The sequence below is a fragment of the Eufriesea mexicana genome, unplaced genomic scaffold (assembly GCF_001483705.2).
Source record: "Eufriesea mexicana isolate 0111107269 unplaced genomic scaffold, ASM148370v2 scaffold2917, whole genome shotgun sequence".
Lineage (NCBI taxonomy): Eukaryota > Metazoa > Arthropoda > Insecta > Hymenoptera > Apidae > Eufriesea > Eufriesea mexicana.
In genome coordinates, this window is record NW_016910954.1 from 545,016 (window position 1) to 568,316 (window position 23,301).

Below are 23,301 nucleotides of genomic sequence, written 5' to 3' on the forward strand. Positions count from 1 at the left end.
GGAGATGACCATTGGCCATTAGTGAAAGTGGGAATGAGTCAATTGTTTTTGGACTCTGAAATAGGTCTGCGTTTATCAGCCAGGTCCTTCTAGTGACTAAGGGCCAACAAATCGTTAGTCATCCAACAATCTGTTTTGTTTCTTTTAATCCACCTATTAGTTCTGCTGGAACCCGGATGGAGAACGTCTTTCGTAATAAATTTCGGAACACTTGTATACACGATACGAGTTTTGCAACGAGGCTACGTCGGAAAATACAATAACTATGAATCGGTGGAGAAGAATAAGAACTGTCCTCGTACAATTTTCTCAGGTGCTTATATATTCTTACTTTTTAGTGGGGTGAAAATAACCATGGACTCTTAGTCAAAGTAGGAACGAGCAAGGTGTCTTGAACTCTGATGTTAGTCTGCCTTTATCAGCCAGCCTTTATCCTTTCTAGTGACTTTCTAGTGACTAAGAGTCAACGGACCGTTGGTCATCCAACGTACCAATTCGTGACAGACTTCTCGTTAAACGAGGTAACTTCCTTACAGGGGTGGTTAATAACGAAAAGTCATTCTTCGTGGAAATTCCTTACGAGTTACAATTATTCGGTGCCTTTAAAGGCATCGTGTGTATTTCACGGAAACTCAAGATTATCGGACACGTTGCTCGATCCCTGTCGCAAAGGGGTCGTACCCCGATCACCTGCGCGATTCCATTCGCGGAGAGAGCAACTCTCGTTGCACCGGTGGAACAAAAGTCGCACGCGAAACTAGCAAGCTGAGCGACAGGTAATTAACGAGCGGGTTTATCGCGTAATTCTATCATTCCGACATCGCCTCTAATTCATCGTATCGAAAGATCCGAAACGCTGCAACCGTGGCCGCTCGTAAACGTCAGCCTGGCCGAAATTTCGGGAACTATGACACAGCTTCGGCATCTTCCAGCCCGGGCATCTCCTAATTATCAACTAGCAGCTCGGTGTCGGATGACGGGTGTATCCGGGTCGGACTCTGGAGATTGTTAAACGTTTACCCGACACCGTGGGTTATAAACGCCAGCGGGCTAGCGCCACGTTGCGTCTTCGATTCCAGCAGCAGCCCAAAGTGTCGGGTTCGAAAGGTTATGTTTTCGTGTAACAGGACTCTGCAGCTCGTGTGTAAATACTCCCGTCGTGGAAAAAAACATGTATCCCTGTAACTGCTTTATCAGAGAAGGGGACGTTTTTTCCACGTGTTTGCTATCCGCTGCCAAGCTCGTAACAATTCCACGTCGAACGAAACCATTCGCTTTCACGGTCAGGCAATTGTCCGTGGCTGCTCCCGATCGCGAAAGATCCAAGAATCCGAGAAATACGAGCCGCTGCCAGGGTCTCTGGTCAGTATCCTGCGTGAAATCGGTGAAAAGCGTGTCGCGACACATGCCGAACGCATGTTTCCGCGAGCTGAAAGCTTGGCAGGGTCAGGCCGGGCCCGTGACTCTCGGTGGCAGAAGCGGCAACAAAAGGCTCGCAACGGTTGTAAAGGACACTGGCTGTCAAACTAAACATTGACCACGCACCGACGGAGCGTTCCGTGAGCGTGGAGGGTGGTGGTGTTACGTTTCGAGCTTCGTTACAACCCCCACGGATACGCGAGAACAGGAGAAGTCGTAAGGGCTACGCGCAGTCGCCGTCTCTCGTCGTCCTGTCATTTATCTAGCGTAGAGAAACCGGGAAGGACCAAAGGGGGCTGGATCGACGAGTCGCCGTGATTGATCGGCAGCAACGCCTCGACGACTAGCTGGCGTCGTTCTGCTCCACCCTGCGTCTCTCTTCCGCTGCAGGAAATTCGCTGCTTCCGCGGGTGCGCGCCCTGATTCCGTTTATTTCAGACGACGCGCGCGTTCCTAGGCAAATTAATCGCCCGGCACCCAGTCTGCGGCTCCTTTTTTCCCCCCCGTCCGAGTAAAAACGCGTTGTCTCTTCACGGTCTGAGTTAAGAGTGTTTTACGAGAGTGATTTATGGTCGCAGCAAGTGACACGTTCTTGGTAATTGGTCGCCGGGGTCCGAGTACTATATTTTTTCCCCCCCTTTTTAACGAAAGACTCGAGATCCTGGCGGTTCGAGTTATCGGGACGATCGAAATTAAATATAACGGTGACAAAGTTAACCGGGAATTCTTGCTCTTCCTGCAGCATCCCCTCGCTCGTTCGCAGCGTCGTTCCGAGTACGGTCAATTAGAGCTCGAACGACGAGTGATTCGTCGAGAAATATTTCGGGGTCGTGGGTGTCGGGGAAGACGAAGGGAGCTGGTGGGAGAGAGAAGGAGGAGAGGGAGAAGGACGAAGGGAACCGTGTGCCTCCTTGGCAATCCGAGAACTCCGAGGACGTCGTTGGGACTTATAAATCGCTTCCAGGTTTCGCCGGCCCCTCCACGGGGACGGCTGTCACCCGTTATCCTAACGACGTTTAACTAATCACGGCCGGAGAAAATATATATCCGCGATGGGAAGCTGGCGCCCCGAGCCACTCTATCACCGGCTCCGGGGCTGGCTGCTTAATTTGTATCAAAACATGTCAGGCCGGGGCGCCACGCGAACGAGTTATACGTTAAACGCAGACACGATACCCGTCGAGCGTGGCCGATTGCATCGGACCGTACGCGCCATCTATTCGCACAATGTGCCCCGCATGTGTGCGCGTCCCCCGTGAACGGAAGAACCACTCTCGCGTTCCCTCCGGCCGTTCTACGCGTTCCTGCTGCACGGGGTAAATCAATTAGCCGGGGCCCAGTGCGCCGTTAGAACAATGAGGTGAAAAATTATTCGCCGCTGCTTGGCAGTCCGTTGAAATTGCGCCGATGAGCACCGGAGGACTTCCGGTTTAGCGAATTATTCTCGCTGATCGCTGTGGCAGCTCCTACAGCAATTATTCTTCGTGGCAGGTAAATTATCGCGCAAATATTTGCTCGTGGAAAATTCTTACGGATATTCGCGTCTCTTGATTTAACATATCTGGGTGACGAGTATACTTCCGTGTGGGCTCCGTCAAACAGATATGGGTGACGCAAAAAACTCTTCTTGTTCAAGTTAAATAGGATTTTCAACTGGATTTTTAAAAGGAATTTAATGGAATAAACACTGAATTATAAATGTAAGATATACAACGTAAAAATATTAACCCTTTGCACTCGAGAGATGACCTTTAGTCACCATTTCATAAAATTTGGAAGATCGATATTGATTAATATATCAAATTTAATGTAATGTAACAATGTGCGAGGTATCGAAATCAAATAATTTTACAATTCTATTATTATACAATTCTATATTTACTGCTCGAAAAGTATCGTCAGTTTTTGAGTAGAGAATCTTTGAATTTCTACTCTTCTCTAGCCAAAAAATTGTCGAGTGTAAAGGGTTAATATATCAAATTTAAAATTATCTACCGATGCGTGGAATGTCGAAGAAAAATAATACTACGTTTTAATTTGCACATGATTTCTCATTTTGAAAATATCGTCGACTCTATGACAGAAAGTCTTCGAATCACTATTTTTCTGTAACGAAAAAGTTTTCGAGTGCAAAGGGTTAAAAATATGCACATTATGCTATACTGTTTATTAATTTACATTTAGGATAAAATATTACATTATACTATGTCGCGTGGTATTCGTTGAAACAGTCTAAACGCATTTGAAGTGATTTTGAACAATTGGGACAATAGGTCGTACTTCTTTTTCCATATTTCGTAATTATCTGTCAATATGTTTATGACTGATAAAACTCTACCAAGTCTGCTACTCTGTTCTATCGTTTGATTATTTGCAAAATGCAAGTTCGCTGATAGTGATTCGAAACGATTACAGGAAATGTAAAATTGTAAATAAGATCCGCTGACCAACATCTAGTGTCTGTACCAGACGCATCCAAATCATCGGTCCGATAACGTTCTAGCGCTCAGACAGTAGAATTTGGGCCCCGCGAGAAGCTCGACCGAATCGCGTTGCGCGACGAACGCGTTAAAGATTAAACCGAGAGATTTGGAATGTGAGAAATTAAAATTCGGAAATACGTGGACGAATCTCTAATTACCGGTTTTTCTTCTCGTTAATTCGTATTAGAAGGTTCATTTGGAAACTGGCTCTGCTCGGTACCTCGTCCAGTGGGCTCGTACGCGCTGGGAACGCGTGCGTCTTGTAATTAAGACAGTGAGTGCGAAACTGCGTCGTTAACGATCTCTTTCCCGGTCGCCGGCTAGTCGTAGATTGCACTCGCGCAGTGATAACCAGCAGCTGCAGTGCTGGAACCCCGTTCGGTCGCGAGATTGCAATTGCCGTGACGGCACTGCCTGTACGCGATATTGCGCGTAAAAGGTATTACCGTTACTCGCATCGGGCCGCCGGATAGGTCGTTTCGGGGCTGCCGAAAAATACGGGCCGATCCGGCCCTCCATCGGAAAGCTTCGATCGCGTCCGCGACACCGGAAGAACGATGTCGTCCATCGAGGAGAGACACGCGGCTGCGACGAAGGTAAAAACGAAGGAACGAGGAGGAGGTATGGGGGATAAAAAGGAAATTAAGCGAGGTATCGTTGCCCCGGAGATCCTTTTCCCTTTCGGCCGAAACGCTCGGGACCGCGATAGAAACTGGCAAAAAGTACCGGTAACACGTTGTCCCTAAAAATTAATGGGGGAAGAGGAGGATATCAGCGGAGGACATCGGAGCCCGTGGTACCTTCTGCCGCCAATTACAACATTCCACGTTCTTCTGCATCGGACGGGCGTCGTTCGTGCGGGCAACGGCACGCGATTTCCTGCCAAATTGGGGCCGGATTACGATCGTTTCCATCGACGCCTTGAGCGACCGCAAGAAAAACTGTGCGGGGCCCCCGGAGTTCGGAGCGCTCGCGAGTCCGAAGACGGATTTCATTTCTACCCCGTGGCAGAGAGAGGCTGCAAGGCGGTTATTTAGTCGTAGACTCAATTACATCCGAATGCACGATTCCTCGCAGCGAGCACGAAGGATAATTCGAAGGGGTCGCTCCTGCCCCCACTCCCCGTCCCCGGGTGTACTTTGCCAATTTGCTACCTTTTGCCGCGTGTACGCGTGTTACGTGACTCGTGGCTGATCGTACGCTCTCCGTACCGACACCGCGTCGTTGCCAATCCGGCCAGGTCGACCACGATAATATCGTAATTAGAAATCGGTGAAACGGCCGATGCACGCAGGTAGGACTTATCACTTTGTAAGCACGTCGCTGGCCTGGCAGCGGCGGCCATCACGCCGATCGCAGCGCCGCCACCGGGAGATGGAACGGCAGGTAGCTATACGTCTCGCGTGTCGGCCGTGTAAATTTCTAACCGTCTAAACGTACCCGCGTGATTGCTCCACGCACGGGTGTCATTTGTCCCGATCGAATTTTTCCTCGCCCGTGGCGGCCATCCTCGGTTACCCGATCTGCCAGACTCGTAACCGGCAGCCATACGACTCTCTCTTCGTCTCTCTGCGGACGCGCGAGGCGACTCGATCCGACGCGGAACTCACTCACGGCTGCAACGAGCCGCAGAGGGCCTGTGTGCACCGACGACGGTTGCTACCTCGCGCGATTCCTCGCGATCCACCGGTCTCCTCGTATAAATCCGCCTTTTTCCATCGAGCGTTCAGCCGGCGAACGGTAACCCTGCGGACGCGACGCCGTGCCAAGTCGGGAACGCTGGCCGGGAGCAAAAGCTCGCGGCCCGCCTAGTACAGGGAATCTCTGCCGTTCCGAGTCGTCCGCGATGCTTATCGCGGCGTGGCGAGTATCCCGGAATCACGGTGAATTTCGCCGCTCCGTATCCAGCACGAAGAAGATGTTTGCATATCGATCAGAGAGAGAGTGGCGTCCCTTTCCCTCGATCGTCCCCCGATCCTTATCTCGCGCGGGATATCGCGGTGGCTGGATCGTCTCGCGGCGAGGTTCCTCCGGCCCCGACGAGGGAGCCGACCCGGTCTTTGGCGAAGCAGCGAAGATCCGTTAGCTCTCGTGTGGCTGCTCACCGAGGACCGATATCGAGATCGGGTTAAGGCTCGAATCGAGATTATAAGAGCCTATCCTCTGGCGATTTACAAGAGGCAGAGCTATTATATATAGCGTCGCGGCGGCGTATGTCCCGTTAAAGCCGCATTAAACGTTACGCCGGCATCCCGGTGCGCGCACCTTCCGCGTGCTAGTACGTATACATATCCCGTGTACCTACCTGGCTGGCCGCGGCCCCGGTTCGTAAATCAGGAACACGAGCCACGGTGGAAAAAGTCACTCGCCGTCTCGTTCGCCGTGCCCGATACGTTTACCTACGACGATGGCGATGCTAACTTATGCCTCTGCCTAGCCGATCCCGCGCGCATGCCGGCGACGCGATATTTACGATTTGCTGGAACCGCAGTAAACCACTCTCTCTCGTACGCCCCTTCGTTCCTGCCCCCGCCTTCTGCGCGTTCTTTACCGAGTTCTCAGGCATCGACGGCTCTTTGGCAGAATTCCTCACGGCCAAATGGCTCTGCGACCGCCGCGCGAGACGGCACCATCCGATACGCTCCACGTCGCTTTCGATCCGCGTCGCGACACCGTTCCGTCCACGCGTTCCAAGCTTTCGTCGGATTTGGCAGCACGAGATTCGATGCACTTTCCGCAGGTAATAGATAGAGGGAGTACTCGTTGTGGGGTCCAATGATCATTCGCGGAAGGTCTGCGAGGCTTTCAGGGGTCTTGTCAATGGTCACGACTGGATGTCGTATTGACGGATTCCTTCTCGCATTTTTATCGAATTAATTCCGTGATAGTTTATTTTAATTACCGTCTACGTCACGTCGGATACTCGTTTGCTAATAATATACCGATTCCCGTTCATTAGCATTTTGAAAGTTGTGTCATAAAACAGGAGCTCTGGTACGAATATTCATATTTCTAGCCAAATTTGGAATCCTAGCTTTGTAATTCCGTTTGTGAAGGGATATTTTCGGAAATTTCTCGTGTCCAGGGAAACGGTGGTTAATAAATGTTAATGGTACCTCGGTACGCTGATCGGTCGCGATGAACTCGTCACAGGTGCACATAAATATGTCCTCCCTGGTTCCGAAACTCTGACACATTCCTATCGTACCGTGGACTCGGTCCGGTTCAGGAGCGTTCAAAGGGTAAGCCGGCAGAGTTATTCTCGGCGGGTTTTCCCAGGCCAATCGCCGGTTCAGACAGAGGACGCGGTAAAAAATCAAAGGTGCGAGAAGTATCGTTCCGTTTCGGATAGGCTAAACGAAGCACGCCGATGCGATGGCCGAGGCTCGCCACGCGGCGGGCATAAATATTCCACGGGTTGCTTAAGAAGTAGCTATGGAGCTGCCGCGAGGCCAATTTAGAGGCAGCTCGGTTAATGAGCCACCGCGGATGCCACACGCATCTTTTTGCGCCCCCGGGCCCCTGCCTCTGTGTGGCCAGCTCGGTGCTTAACAAACGGATGGGCACCTGGTTCTGCTCTTCCTCCCCGTCTCTCCGACTCCTGCTCCATCTTCTTCCACTTCGTCTCGAGAATTTCAATAACCACATTTCCCAAGTTCCTATTAATATTACGATCCGACGAGTTCATCTTTCACCGAGCAATTAGGAGATCCGACGCGGCTCTCGTCTCGTTTCTTCATCCAATTTCTTCTGTCTTTGACAGTCACCTGCGAATTTGCCATTGCGGGCCCCAATTCCAGGTGGTGCACACTTTTTACACCACACACGATCTCCCCTGGAATTGCTTTTTAACGATTTATACAGATTTATACGGATCTAAATTTATACAGGTAACCCTACAATTTGGTTTTCGATACAGTTCTATGCTCGCTATGAACGATGAGGGTTCATGCAAACTAGGGCGACATACATCCACGATGTTCGCAGATACGAAGATGATTATAGGTAAATTAGACAAAGACGAAGACGAGGTGTTCGATTTGATTGGCTCAGAAAGGTGAAATTCTGTATCCCAAAGACAGTGTAGATGATTGGATTAATGAGAATCCTCCCAGGACACGGAACAGTCTGGTTTGCCTCGGCCACGGGGTCGAAGTGGCATGCGATGTGGTTGGATTCGCGACACGGCGACAATTATAAAATCGCCGGCGTCCCCCGGCTAATGACGCGGTTATAAAACGTGGTCGGGGTCGGCGGGCGGCGCTTATTTCATTCGGCCGGGCGTTATTAAAACGTATAAACGCAGGTGATAAAGAAACGTATACGCGAAAGTTAACGCCTTCGGATTTAACGGGCGTCCAATTAATTTCGTGACGCATCGCGCGCATTCGTCGGAGCGCAGCTGCGGGACGCGAGGCACCCCTGCGGCGCGCGTTCTCTCCACTTCTTCCAGCCACGGCCTTCCGATCCTCCGCTCGTACGGGCCCCGGGGCCCCCCTCCTTTTCACCCCCGCGAGAACGCGTCGCTTTTAATTCCCAGAGTCCTCGGTCGTCCTCGCGTTTTTTCCCGATGGTCCACGCACGAATCTCATTGCCGAGGCGTATTGTCGAGGACGACGGACCGTAAATAGAACGCGGCGCGGCCTGTAAGCCTCGCGGATCATTCCGAATGCTTCCTCCTGCTGCACCCCGCCGCGGCGCGCGTCACTCAACGCCGGCGACATTATTTGTAGCCACGGACGCGGCCCTAATAATAACGCCGAGCAACCGGCGAAGCGGCGAGGAACGGGGGGTTCGAAGGGGACGAGGGAAAATCTCGGCGACGGTGCATTCGACGCCAATGGCCGTCGTGGAAAGAGGAAAGCTTTCTTTACGGGTCTCCATGCTCGGCCAGGAATTGATAATTAATGTTGCAGACTTAAGGCGACCCGTTTATCTTTGGCCCGGCTTTAACGTCGCCGAGGCAGGTGCAACCCCTTCTAAGTACCCGCGTCCGCGCTGACGGATGACAAACTACCGATCGCGAAAGGGTGGACGTCCACGCGGTATCCCGGAGTTCGCGCGTTTCCACGCGGAATTCTCTTCCATCTCGAAGCCGTCGCTCGTGCTCGCTCTCGCGCGTACCGGACGCGATCCGCCGCCATTTTGGTTCCCCGAAGACGCTCGCGAGCGTTAGCTTTCGTGGATCGACGGGATCGGTAAGCTAATACGACGATTAAGCTAATGCGACGCTCGGCAGCGTCGTAAACCGGTAGGGAACGACGCCTGAACTGGATTTCCGAGGCAGTGGTCCGCGAGAGGGCGGCCGGTATAGATATCAGCGGCTGCTCACCGTGGCGCGAGGAACAAATAAACGGAGTACGCGCGTCATAACTGTCGGCACGGGGGCCACGCTTAATAAATACTCGGTTGTTGGCGCGACGTGCTCGCCGTGTCTTACGAGGGTGGCGCGGGCCGCGCGCTCACACACGCGCGCGCGTAGCGAGCCGAGCCTCGGACACGTTACGAGCTTAGCTGAACGAGCGAGATAGTGGCTCGGTGACAGCGGCAACGAGCCGTGCATCGGTTAGTCTCGCCACATCAGGATCCCGACGTACTAGCGCCGCTCTGGTTCCGAGCGGCCGTACGCGTGTACGCGTCGCGGGCCACGCGCTTCTCCTCCGCTCCGGTAGCAAGCGCCGCAACTGTCCGCGTCCGCTCGATAATTCTAGACGACGCGTACACGCGACGAGCATCCGTCCGATTTTATCAATGGACAGTTACCCTCGCGCGGAGCGGACGAAAGCCGCGACCCGCGGATGCGTATCGACCTGCACTTCGACGCTTAATTACGCGGTTACGTGACTGCACCGTGCCTGCACATGCCACGGGGATATTGTCTTCCGCGATGGTTTGTCATCGATATGTTGGCTGATAGGGGTTGATGGTCGTCGCGCGTTATACGATACTGTCACTCTATTTCGAAGGGAAAGCGCGGGATAAGTGTTTTCGATTCGAGAGGTACTCGTTATTAAAATTCCCGAGGAATATGGATAATGGTTAAATTCGTATTTCTGTAGGGATATTATTTGATTGACAAATATGAAGAATAAGGGATGTAATAATATTTAAATTTTATTGAAATAAAGTTAATACGATTAAATTCGTATTTCTGTAGGGATACTGTTCGATTGGCAAATATAAAGAATAAGGGATGTAATTTTAGTTAAAATATAATTATATCCTTTATATATATCAGTATATATTAAAATAAAATTACATCCATTGTTCTTTATATTTGCCAATCAAACAGTATCCCTAATAATTACATTCCTTAAATATAAAATTATATATTGAAATAAAATTACATCCCTTATTCTTTACATTTGCCAATCGAACAGTATTCCTACAGAAATACGAATTTATTCATATTAAGTTAATTTTAATAAAATTAAAATATATTAAAATATATATTAAAATAAAATTACATCCCTTATTCTTTATATTTGCCAATCAAACAGTATTCCTACAGAAATACGAACTTAATCGTTACCGATATTCCTCCGGAACATATATATATTTATTACGAGCTAAGTGAGGCTAGGAATAAAGTATAAACTAAAAAACTAGACTGATAATTGATCTATGATTACTCATTCGATCGACACTCTTACGTTAACTCTTTGCAACACAGGATTTCATATAATAAAATAGACCCATGTTGCATAGAAATTTTATTTATTGTTTTAAATAAAACAATATTGATATAGAACTAATTTTTGTAAAAATTAACTTACTTTTACGATTTTTCACATAAAAAAGATTCTACGTATATATCCTAGAATAAAATAACATCTCTTATTTTTTGTATTCCCAATCAATCATATCTATACATATATTCGATAATATTCTTACATTTCTAATTCCAAGCGTGTCCCTCGATAATGAAGTATAAATATCACCTAATTTTAATGGGAATTTTAACGAAATTCCTGATTGAAGCTTTGGATATTCCAGTCTCATCGGAAAGAATGTTAGTGTGAATAAATAACACAGACTTCCGAGACGTTATCCGAGAGTATTATTGGATCTAGGTGTCGGGAAGATTATTTGACAGAAGGTGAAATCAGATATAGAACAAACACCTCATCATAGTATCGTTTAATGAATAAGCCTTCTTTTCTCAACCTTTCTTCATTCATGCTTCCCCTCTGGACATCGAATCTCCTATAGCCTTCTTCCCCCAAAGTTTGGATCCCCTAAAAACACACATAAATATTTGCATTGCTCTTTTACGTTCTCCTCACTCTCGCCCCCCGATTCTTCCATTTTTTCGCGTCGAGAACGTCTGTCCTACCGAATCCTATGACCACGTCATCGTCATAGGATGATACTGTTGATACGTGGCGAAATATAAGCGCTCTTGAAATTGGACGAACACACTTTTTATTTTACAAACGTACAGATCAGATGTGATACAAAGACGACGAGGACGACGATGACTCGAGAACAAGTGAGGGTTCAGGAGACACGCTGTTCCCTATGTCTAGCAAACCCCCACTCCTTTTAGGATATATTAAGTTCTTTTAGGTGACAATAGATGTAGCCGATTGTTCCAGTTAATTCTAAACGGACACCTTCTAACGAGAGAATCTCGATGGACCCTACAGATGATAGTACTGGCGAAATTTCGCAAGCATTCCTGTGTATATAAAAATTTGTAAACATCTATGCGAGGTTAGGCCTGTTTGAAAACGGTGTATGGAAGATGTAGGGGTATACTCGTGAACACTTTAGTCTTCGCGTTGGGAATCTAGCCTGCCTTGATGGCACGCTCCGGAAACCCCGTGGCGGAGTGGATCCGAGGATTCCCTCGTGTTACCGTTGCGATGGTTAAATAAATTGTCGAGCGTCGAGGAGTTTATTATAGTCCCCGTCGGTCACGCCACTCGACGGAGGGAGAAAGACTCGATCGGGTGCGGGGATCGCGAGCTATGGTTGGAGAAAATGGAAACTCGGCGTTCTCAGCCGGGCGATTATGCCGTTTCGTAGCGGAGCGCGCAATTTATGCGCGTTCGTGGTATGATTTATCGCCGTCACGGCCTTTGCTGCTCGCTTAATAAAAGTAACGACAGTTCTAATTACGGTCGTTAGCGGTTTATAATGCCGAGATAATTGCCGGTCGGGCGACGATGTAAATCTTTTTGCCTGCTGCGTGGACGCGTTAAAAAGAGCGCTTCCGTAGCCGCGATCTTCGATTAAAAAAATGGCACTTCCCTCGACTCCGTGTACGGCCCTTTCCTCTCCGTTCGACGCTGATTATTCCCCCGGAGATCGTGTCTTATTATCGCGCTCGATCTCGTTCTCGTAATTGGAACGTGCTCTCCTATTGAGCACCGTGATCGCCGTGGCATCGCGACGGTAAAAAGACGTAACGAGGTATACCTAGCGTTTTCTTAAGCTTCAAAATATTCGCCGGAATTCGCTGGAATTCGCTGAAACGCGTTACACGGGAACGCTAACAGGAGCGTTCATTAACGGTACTTTCTATCGGCTCGTTTATTTCCACGGCCGTACATCCGCGGCTTGTGTTTCCTTCCTACGAACACGTTTGGAAATCCTTAGAAGGCCATACACGCAGTGTGCGCCGATGGATACACTCTCTCTCGAGGGGTTGGCCATGCTCCCTCCCCTTCCTTTTCTTTTTCCATTTCATTTTTCTTTCCTTCCTTCTTGCTCCTTTTTCTTTCCCTCCTCTTTTTTCTTTTCGAGAATCTCCAGAAGACCGGCAAAACATCAAGGCCTCTCGAGAGAGAGTGGCCACGAGCTGCTCTTCAGGGACGTACCGTATTACAATGGTCCTCCTCGCGGAGAGTATCGGGCGTCCCGTGGAGAGCCACTCGAGGATGTGTTTGAGAACGTGGGGGCTCGGTTTTCTCTCCGAGCTTAAAACAAACAGCTCTCACCTGTGCCATCGATGGCATAATAACCACCTGTGCCGCCGTCTCTTGCCCCCTCTGCCGCCCCTCTACGATCCGCGCCGTCCCTTTCGGCTCTTTTTACCGTTTTCTGGCGAAAAAGCGGTTTCAGCCGCTCCTCCCGATTTCGCCGTTCTACCCCAGTTTTCTTCCACGAGGTTTGCCTCGGATACTCGCGAAACGCGGTAATTACCGCGTATCGTTTCCACCCCTCTGTCCGACCCCCGATCTTCGACCACGAGTAACGACGCGATAGATAGACCGCGAAGTTTAAATTTAAGCTCGACGTCATCTCGCGCGTCGAATCTTTCCTCATCTTCCAATTACTCGCTCGCTGGCTCATATCCCCGCGAGTCCACTTTGTCTTCCTCCGCGAATACGCCTAGCAGGCGCCCGTTGTGTTTTCTCCATTATATTCCGCGGCATTTATCATTGTATCCTTTTTTTCAACGCAATCAACGTTTTATCGGTCTCGTATCTCTCTCGCCGTTTCGCGACTCCTCTTTCTCCTTTTTCCCCTCCCTCTCCTCCCCTCCCTGCCCCTTTTCCCTCGTTTCCCCCTTTCTTCCACGCCGAGCCCACACTCTCCACCTTCGGCCTGTTTCTCCGTTTGGTCGAGGTGGCGCGCTCCATTCAGGTTCCCGGCTCGGGCCCTTCTCGCAGAGCGTTACGAGACCGTCGAGCCACTCGTTTATCTTGCTTGACGAGGAAAGGAGGAATTAACGAGGAATTAATAGTGGATCCTAATGATAAATGATTCGTTCAACCAGCCACCCCTGCCGCCTGTCCTAATTTGTCTAATTATTTCGCTTAATTCCCTCTCGCGCAACGACAAGATTTCGTGCCTCGCTTAACGAAACGAAACTAATTAATGGGATCGTTAACCTACGAACCGGTTCGCGTACGTTTCTACCGGCGAAACGAGACGATTTCCGCGACGCCACGCCGGACCCCCGCGCTGCACTTTCGGCCCGCGTGACCCCCGAATTATATCGGCTCCGTTTCCGAGCACGGAAGGAGAATCGCGAGGTCGGACAGATCGATGGACGAAGCTTTATCGAGGCGTGAAAAGGGGGATGATAATCGACGATGAATTCGCGCGATTACGGGCCCGAAGGTCGTTCGGGGAATGAAATATGGCGCGGGACCCGGGGGTGGAATTGATATCGCGGTACTATTTATTCGTCGACGATATTAACGGCGGATATATCGACGGGCAGATATCCCAGATATTTCACAGCGATCGTTTCACGAAAATACACCGGGCCCTGGGACACGCAGGAATGACAGGCGAGGCCGTCTGTCGGCCCGTCTGGTTAACAACTTCCTTCGTCTTAACGCCTCGAAGGCTATAAACTCTCGCTTCGTTTTATCGTCCTTATATCAACTTTCCGAGTGTTTGCAGAAGAAGCAAGAGAAACAAGTAGCCCTCTAATGTCGCTCGTAAAAGTTCAGAGGGGCGGTTTTTTCTCAGCTCTTTCGTCGCGAGGACGCTGAGGCAACAACGTTAGACGTACCCGACACCTACTTCTCTGGTGTGAACAAAGAAACCACGTTTCCGGCCTGGCAATTAATGCACTCGAAATGCACTTCTGCTAAAAACATCCTCTTCTATTGCCTCCACGAGTCCATCGAAGACCGGAATTTTCCGCGATTTTACAAATGATTCCATTTCTTTCTTGAATTTTGAAGACTATAGCTCGAAATTTTCTGTGTCGTTCGCGTTGGAACATGTATAAATATATATATGAGCCGTTCATTGTACAAATCGATTAACTCCACTTTTCGGAAAATCTTAAATTTAAGTGTCAAAGCACTTGGTATAGTCATAACTTTTTATATTTAAGATTTTTCAAAAAGTGGAGTTAATCGATTTGTGTAGTGAACGACTCATATATCATACTAATCGTGGTATCTATTATGTAACAGGTAAATCTATTTGTATATCATTATGTGATTCACGTGTACTCGCTTGCTTTGCTATTCGCCATTCTTCTCGATCCTTCTGTTGTTACTAATACGAGTTTAAACGTAAACAAAATTTATTGTCTGCGAGACAAACCGTATTTTCATTGATAAGCTAAATACTCTAACAGTTGTAACAATTATTGTCGAATTAATACTATAAAACACGCAATTTTCCGTTAAGTATAAAAATTACACCGTAAACCTATATAGACGCTATATTTAACGTAAGACGCACTTAGAACTGTGTGATTATATTGTGAGAGCTCTACTGACTAGTGTGAATCGTTTATGCGTATCGTCCGTGTATCCCGGAATTGTGTTGTACCTATTCTACACCTATGATAAAACCGTGCACGGTTTGTCCTGTTGCTATGACCTATTACGGACCGCGTATCTGTATATTTGCCTAACTAACGCACGCGTTGCCACGTGTATGTACGTACAAGTAATATTCCGCGTGTCCTACCAAAATTTATTCATCGACATCTCGCAAACGATAAAAATTCCGAGGCTAAAATTACAGAATCGAGGTTCATCGACTGCTAATTAATCCCGGAGATTAGATCGCGACGAAATTTGAAGAAGAAGGAAAGGGTTCGTTCCCCCACTCCTCCCTTCTCCCCAAATTCCGACCCAAAATCGGTCGCTTGGGCCTTTGTACATCGACACGCCATAGATTCTTCGAAACGCATTAATAAGTACGGTTAATTCGACTTACCTCGTTGCACGGTGGATCGCGAGGTGCGCAGCCATTTTGCAGTCGAAGAATCCTTTGTCGCGCACGTGGCTGTAGAGGTTATGCGAAGTTACGCGACGCGTCGCGCTGCGAGGCACACACAGGGAAGGCCGGCCGGAAACTGAACGATACGTAAATGTAAGGTCGAACTGTGACGTCATGTCGCCGAGGCGATTAGTTCTAGAACATATTGTTGATGAAACGAACGAGCAGCAGCGCCGGCGGTTAGGAATCTATTGTTTACATCGGGGTAGTCTCCTCGTCGCTCGCTTTTGCGTGGATCATTCAGTCGGCCATAAGCCACGCCAGTGTACACTCGTCTATTGTATAAGATAAACACGCGATTTCCTATATTCGGCTATCCTGCGTATTTTATTATCAAGTTCTAGTGAAAACTACCGGTATTACGCGTTTGCCAACCGAATATAGTGACGTGTGTGTCGTTTGAGTGAACGTGACGATGCTTTGGAGCCGAAGAGTCACCGAGAAAATTAATTATCACGTGGAAGAAAGGAGAAATTCTTTTATTCCTGTTCTCCGTGGAAATTCGAGGTAAGGAGTCAACAGAGACATGTATCATAATACTACCTGTAACCATTTCGAGTCTCCTTCGCGTCGCGTTACCTGTTCGCCTCTTTTTCTCGTCAGACTACTGTGCCATTAAGACCCGTTTGAACACCGTAGTTTGAATATGAGCTTAGTTGATTGTCTCTGATATGAACCGTGTTTTCATTGCTAAATTAGACACTTGGAGTTCTAACAATTGGTCCTTTTTGACCAAGAGAGTCATTACCCTCGCGAGCGCGCCGCGACGCCATTTTCCATACTTCACGTAAGATTCTGCCAGTGGAGCAGGGTCCCGGTGTACCCCGGCACCGGGTGTGGCGATCGTGTCGTTTGGAGGATCGCGTGTCAGGTTAGTTCTTCGTTCGGGGACGTGATCCTTCGACAAGGATGCGCGTCCTATCGAGATAAGAGGAAGGTGACCGACGACGAGGATGGGAACGGGACGCGTGCGCATGCCTGTTTACCCAATGGCCCCGCTCAGCTGGCGCGTTCCATCAGTCACACGCAAATAACTCACTTCTCGCGGAGGAGCGAGCAGGCGAGGTAATTTATGCCCGCCGAAGCCCCTATCGCTTTCGTCCGCCGCGATGTTCTCGCACCTAGGCCGGCGACATTCTCTCCTCTCTCGTCCACGGCCGACTTGTTTGTATTATTTAAGCGGCGGAGGCCGAGGCCCCGCCAACAGCTTTATGGATGAATTAATGTCCGCGAAGAGGCCAGCGCGAGAAAAGCACCCGTCCGCGTGCCCTCACCGTCGCCGATTGATCTCGCGATTCCAAGGGGGTCGTGTCGCCCTGCTCTTACGCTTTGCGCCGGGTACCGATGTTAAACTAGCACTGATTTGTAACCGTAACTTCTCGATCGTCCAAGGTCGACTACGAAATTTTCCGAGCTCTCGAAATTTATGTAGATTTTGCTCCAAGTGTAGATAACGTCCTTGCGGAAATCTTTATCGAACATCGTTGAACGATGTATCCCGATATTTCTCTGTTTAGATTTAGATTTATGTAGATTTATCTAGGCTTTGAGAATTTCAAGTATTCGAAACTTGAAACCTTAAATTTCACGGGATTTCGAGATTTTCACGTTTCCAAAAACACGCATCTAATACAGACGAGTTATAATTGGTGATTAGAAAACGCTCGCGGCTTAACCCTTTGCGGACGACTGTCGTATATATACGTTCGACGGAAAATATCAGTTTGGCCAAGGAACTCATATGTGTCCCACGTAATCATTTGGAAATTTCGGTATATTCTCTATCTTCCACGATACATAGATTGAAACTAAAAATGATATTATAAGTGTGGAATATTTATAATTATGGAAAATATCAGTGTAGCCAAGGAACTTACATATGTATTCCACGTAAACGCGTCGCTGTAGCTGAGAAACACACACTTACTGGCAAAAGTTAGGAAATAATATTCCATACTTATCTTATTATGCCATTTTTAGTTTCAATCTATGTATCGTAGAAGATAGAGAATATACCCAAATCTCCAAACGATTACGTTATTCCTTTACGTTGTTCTTCTCTCAGTAAGTGTATATGCACCCGCTTTGCGGCCCTAGGACCGCGCGTCCCAAGTTAAATGGCGGCCTGTTTCGTTTCCTTACTGCCAGTTTCGCTATGAACGAAAATCGCGTTTGAATAGAAATGAGGTTTGTTTTTGCGTGTATTACAAAACGCGACGACTTTCTTAATCAAATTTCTGGCTCTCTTGCGTCCGTATAGCGTAGAATTTTTGTTCTAACATCCAGAACTATATCTTCGGATTTTGTGATCGTCTCCCTTTTTCTTTGTAATTGGTGAACAATTCTTCTTTTAATACGCATAGGAATCCCTTTGTTTATTGTGGCTGTCTCAAATATCGCTCAATCTCTCGTCGTTAAGTGCTCGCTTTCTGCGGGTTGAACGGAAAAGACAGCAATATTGGCGTGGGGCTGAACGTGTTAACCCTTTGCACTCGACGATCTTTTCGTTCCAGAAACATAGTAATTCGAAGACTTTCTGCCATAAAGTCAACGATATTTTCAAAACGGTAAATAAGAAGCGCAAATTAATTGTAAAACGTAGAATTATTTTACCTCGATATTCCATACATCCATGGACAATTTTAAATTCGAAATATTAACCCTTTGCACTCGACGATTTTTTGGCTAGAGAAGCGTAGAAAATCAAAGATTCTTCAGTAAAAAACTGAGGATACTTTTTTGAACATTAGATAAAGAATTGTATAATAATAGAATTGTAGAGTTATTTGATTTCGATAGTTTGCACACTGTTACATTACATTAAATTTCATATATTAATTAATATCGATCTTCCAAATTTGATGAAACGGTGACTGATGGTCACCTCTCGAGTGCAAAGGGTTAATTAACAATGATCTTTAGAATCTGATTAAATGGCGACTAGAAGGCACCTCTCGAGTGCAAAGGGTTAATAGCTAAAGTGTTAAGTAGAGTCACTATGCAAATGGGTTAAAAATATCCGACCGAAAAGAATCGAGTTTCGTCGTTGCATATTACCCGTGCCAAAAGAAGAATGTGTATTTCACCGCGTGCGACTGAGGGGCCCGACTCATCTATCACGAAATCATGCAAAAACAATTACCCCTTAGCGGGCTTAATTGAATCGGCGTGGCGGTTAATTTGTCGAAAGTGTGTAAGGAAGAAGTATCGAGTTCTGTCGAAGAAACTTGCGGCAGTCTGTCTGCGGCGTCTACGTCGACGTAAAAGGCAGGCGGTTTGGATGGAAACGAGCCGGTTAATTCTGGAGCCGTTTGTCAGACGAGGGCCGGCATCAGCGTTCGAGCATCGGCAACGGTACACAGAACGAACGAGGCGGTTTCCCAACCTCCACGGTTACACCGCACTCGGTATATTTATTGGTGACGTTATTTTGGTATTTCGTTACGGGCGACGTCGGGCACGAGGCCGCGGCTCGTTCGATCCGTTGAGTAATCGTCGCCATTAAGCAGCCTGTCCTCTCGCGTCTATACGCGGGGCTGGCTGCTTTTTTGAAAGACGACGCCACGGAAAGGGGGTGCCCGCGCTGTGAGAAATAAGGGAGGCGGAGGTCTAGCGGGACGCGAGAGAGCGGGAAACGGGTCGGAAGAGGAAGACCGACTGCCTCTTAGCAGTGATAGAACGGCCGGGATTCACGCTATGACCGTTACACCGCCAATTCGCCCGGTGATGAACTACCCCGATCTTACCTCTCTCTTTCTGTCCCCCTGCTCCGCGTCGTTGCTAAGTTTGCGCCAGTATGTCCCCACTGTCCGCCATCTTCGTCGTCTAATTTTTCCTCGCGGATTCCTCGCTCGAATCGAACCGTGGATCGCGCAGAGATACCGGAAGTTCGATTAGCCAGCACACTGGTCGAGCGTGTGCTCGAGTAACGCTGCAATAACTCGACGAGAGTTTATCCGGGGAGACCGAAACTGCTCTGCCCTTACTCCTCTTCCACGGCGTTTCCGTACATACGAAGCTTCGGCCAATTTACCGGCTCGCGTTGGCCGCTTCTCAAGGCGCATAGCACGGAACCAAACGATTACGTTGTTTCTTTACGTTGTTCTTCTCTCAGTAAGTGTATATGGCCCCGCTTTGCGGCCCTAGGACCGCGCGTCCCAAGTTAAATGGCGGCCTGTTTCGTTTCCTTACTGCCAGTTTCGCTATGAACGAAAATCGCGTTTGAATAGAAATGAGGTTTGTTTTTGCGTGTATTACAAAACGCGACGACTTTCTTAATCAAATTTCTGGCTCTCTTGCGTCCGTATAGCGTAGAATTTTTGTTCTAACATCCAGAACTATATCTTCGGATTTTGTGATCGTCTCCCTTTTTCTTTGTAATTGGTGAACAATTCTTCTTTTAATACGCATAGGAATCCCTTTGTTTATTGTGGCTGTCTCAAATATCGCTCAATCTCTCGTCGTTAAGTGCTCGCTTTCTGCGGGTTGAACGGAAAAGACAGCAATATTGGCGTGGGGCTGAACGTGTTAACCCTTTGCACTCGACGATCTTTTCGTTCCAGAAACATAGTAATTCGAAGACTTTCTGCCATAAAGTCAACGATATTTTCAAAACGGTAAATAAGAAGCGCAAATTAATTGTAAAACGTAGAATTATTTTACCTCGATATTCCATACATCCATGGACAATTTTAAATTCGAAATATTAACCCTTTGCACTCGACGATTTTTTGGCTAGAGAAGCGTAGAAAATCAAAGATTCTTCAGTAAAAAACTGAGGATACTTTTTTGAACATTAGATAAAGAATTGTATAATAATAGAATTGTAGAGTTATTTGATTTCGATAGTTTGCACACTGTTACATTACATTAAATTTCATATATTAATTAATATCGATCTTCCAAATTTGATGAAACGGTGACTGATGGTCACCTCTCGAGTGCAAAGGGTTAATTAACAATGATCTTTAGAATCTGATTAAATGGCGACTAGAAGGCACCTCTCGAGTGCAAAGGGTTAATAGCTAAAGTGTTAAGTAGAGTCACTATGCAAATGGGTTAAAAATATCCGACCGAAAAGAATCGAGTTTCGTCGTTGCATATTACCCGTGCCAAAAGAAGAATGTGTATTTCACCGCGTGCGACTGAGGGGCCCGACTCATCTATCACGAAATCATGCAAAAACAATTACCCCTTAGCGGGCTTAATTGAATCGGCGTGGCGGTTAATTTGTCGAAAGTGTGTAAGGAAGAAGTATCGAGTTCTGTCGAAGAAACTTGCGGCAGTCTGTCTGCGGCGTCTACGTCGACGTAAAAGGCAGGCGGTTTGGATGGAAACGAGCCGGTTAATTCTGGAGCCGTTTGTCAGACGAGGGCCGGCATCAGCGTTCGAGCATCGGCAACGGTACACAGAACGAACGAGGCGGTTTCCCAACCTCCACGGTTACACCGCACTCGGTATATTTATTGGTGACGTTATTTTGGTATTTCGTTACGGGCGACGTCGGGCACGAGGCCGCGGCTCGTTCGATCCGTTGAGTAATCGTCGCCATTAAGCAGCCTGTCCTCTCGCGTCTATACGCGGGGCTGGCTGCTTTTTTGAAAGACGACGCCACGGAAAGGGGGTGCCCGCGCTGTGAGAAATAAGGGAGGCGGAGGTCTAGCGGGACGCGAGAGAGCGGGAAACGGGTCGGAAGAGGAAGACCGACTGCCTCTTAGCAGTGATAGAACGGCCGGGATTCACGCTATGACCGTTACACCGCCAATTCGCCCGGTGATGAACTACCCCGATCTTACCTCTCTCTTTCTGTCCCCCTGCTCCGCGTCGTTGCTAAGTTTGCGCCAGTATGTCCCCACTGTCCGCCATCTTCGTCGTCTAATTTTTCCTCGCGGATTCCTCGCTCGAATCGAACCGTGGATCGCGCAGAGATACCGGAAGTTCGATTAGCCAGCACACTGGTCGAGCGTGTGCTCGAGTAACGCTGCAATAACTCGACGAGAGTTTATCCGGGGAGACCGAAACTGCTCTGCCCTTACTCCTCTTCCACGGCGTTTCCGTACATACGAAGCTTCGGCCAATTTACCGGCTCGCGTTGGCCGCTTCTCAAGGCGCATAGCACGGGGCGATTAGATCGGGAATGGCCGCGACACGGCCTCCAAGACTCTCCGTATTCGCTTCTGAAGCGGTTCACGAGCGGTCGCCAATCTGTCGAAGCGGCTGCGACGATAGCATCGAACGGGGTCCCGTCTCGTGGATCTGGAACAACGCGAGTCCCGCCAATTTCTCTTTCCACGACGGCGTGGAAGACAAAGCTGCTCCACCGCGTTGGCCCTCGCCCGGAATTTTGCTCGTAGGCGGAAACCACGCCGGAGGACGGTGCGCGAGCGAGCGAGCGACGAAGAGAGAGAGAAAAATTCGACCGACGAGAGGGGGGGGACTGGTCGCAGTTGCGGTCCCAGTTGGAAAAAACGGTCCCCACGGAGGGAACGTAGAGAGAGAGAAAAATTCGACCGACGGGAGGGGGGGGACTGGTCGCAGTTGCGGTCCCAGTTGGAAAAAACGGTCCCCACGGAGGGAACGTGGCCCATTATGTGCGCGAGGGAGCGAGCTTTTTTGCGGAGAACGCCGGGGCTCGCCGAGGGTGGCCGCCGCCGTCACGTTGACGAGAGTCGCGCAGCTGGAAAACCGAGCCACCTCGCGGGCATTTCGAGAAAAAGGGAGAAGGAAGAGTGGGACTCGGGACGAGGTGGAAGAGAAGAGGAGAGCAACGACAGACCCGGTGTGCTCGGAACGTTCGCGTGCTTTCGGCTATCTCTATATATTTTGCTTCCAACCTACACGTGTCTCCGCGTGTCTCCGCGCTGTTCCGGGCTCAACATTCTTGCGGTACGCCGAGCACTCCTCTCCCGTCCTCTCTCTCTCTCTCTTTCTCTCTCTCCTTCGCCACTCGTTTCTCTTCTTTTCTTCTTATATATCGTCGCGAGCACCGTCCGCGAACTAACTCGTAATCCTCTCGTCGCCTCCACACATCACCCTCCAACGACGACCGTCTCAGCACCGAACACACCCCCGCGTAGCTGTGTTCTCCAGCCACGCCGCGGAGGATCTGCCTCGAATCTGTTATACGGAAAATTACGAGCCTCCGGCTGAGGTGCACGGTCCACGGTTCTGCTCTGTGTACTCCGCCTGGGTAAACAGATTTCTCGACCCTTTCTCGCGTCGCGATTCCATCTCTGTTTCGGTGCTTTTCGCTGTGATTTAATGGTCTTTACTTGGACTTTAAGTGGAAAGAAACGGCGCAGCATATAGTAGTCCCCTTGTTACGTACCTTTGTAAATTTACCCCGATTTACGAGATATTCCCGTATAATCCGCTGACACGTGCGCGTCGCCAATGGTTCGATGGAATAATAACAGAGTCGATCGTGATAAAAATTATATTTTCATTGTAATATCTTTCCCACGTACCGAGCAGACAGTGGTAATTAATATTTCTACGTTTCGTCGTTTCGTTTCGAGTCTGTAACGCGTTTCGTAATAGCTTGTGACGTCGCAGGCTAAATCTCTCGGAAATCTAAGATCGAAATCTCGCCGATGCTAATTTATTCCAAAACTGCGCCATAATTTATACACTTGCGAAAGACATTATCGCCGATAACGTGTCGCGATACGGAAACGAACGTGTAATTCATTCG

The 23,301-nt window shown here is 48.6% G+C and overlaps 1 protein-coding gene across 6 annotated transcripts in view; it reads left to right on the forward strand.

Moving 5' to 3' along the window:
* The window catches only part of sowah (ankyrin repeat domain family member sosondowah), a 168,900-nt gene that overhangs the window by 44,823 nt on the left and 100,776 nt on the right, over window positions 1-23,301 (forward strand). Inside the window, exon 7 of one of the 6 annotated variants that reach the window (XM_017904353.1) lies at window positions 6,182-6,184. The exons of the other annotated variants lie outside the window; for them this stretch is intronic. Within the exon in view, the coding sequence (XP_017759842.1) occupies window positions 6,182-6,184 (3 nt within the window). The remainder of the gene's footprint in view (window positions 1-6,181; window positions 6,185-23,301) is intronic. 6 annotated transcript variants of the gene reach the window in all.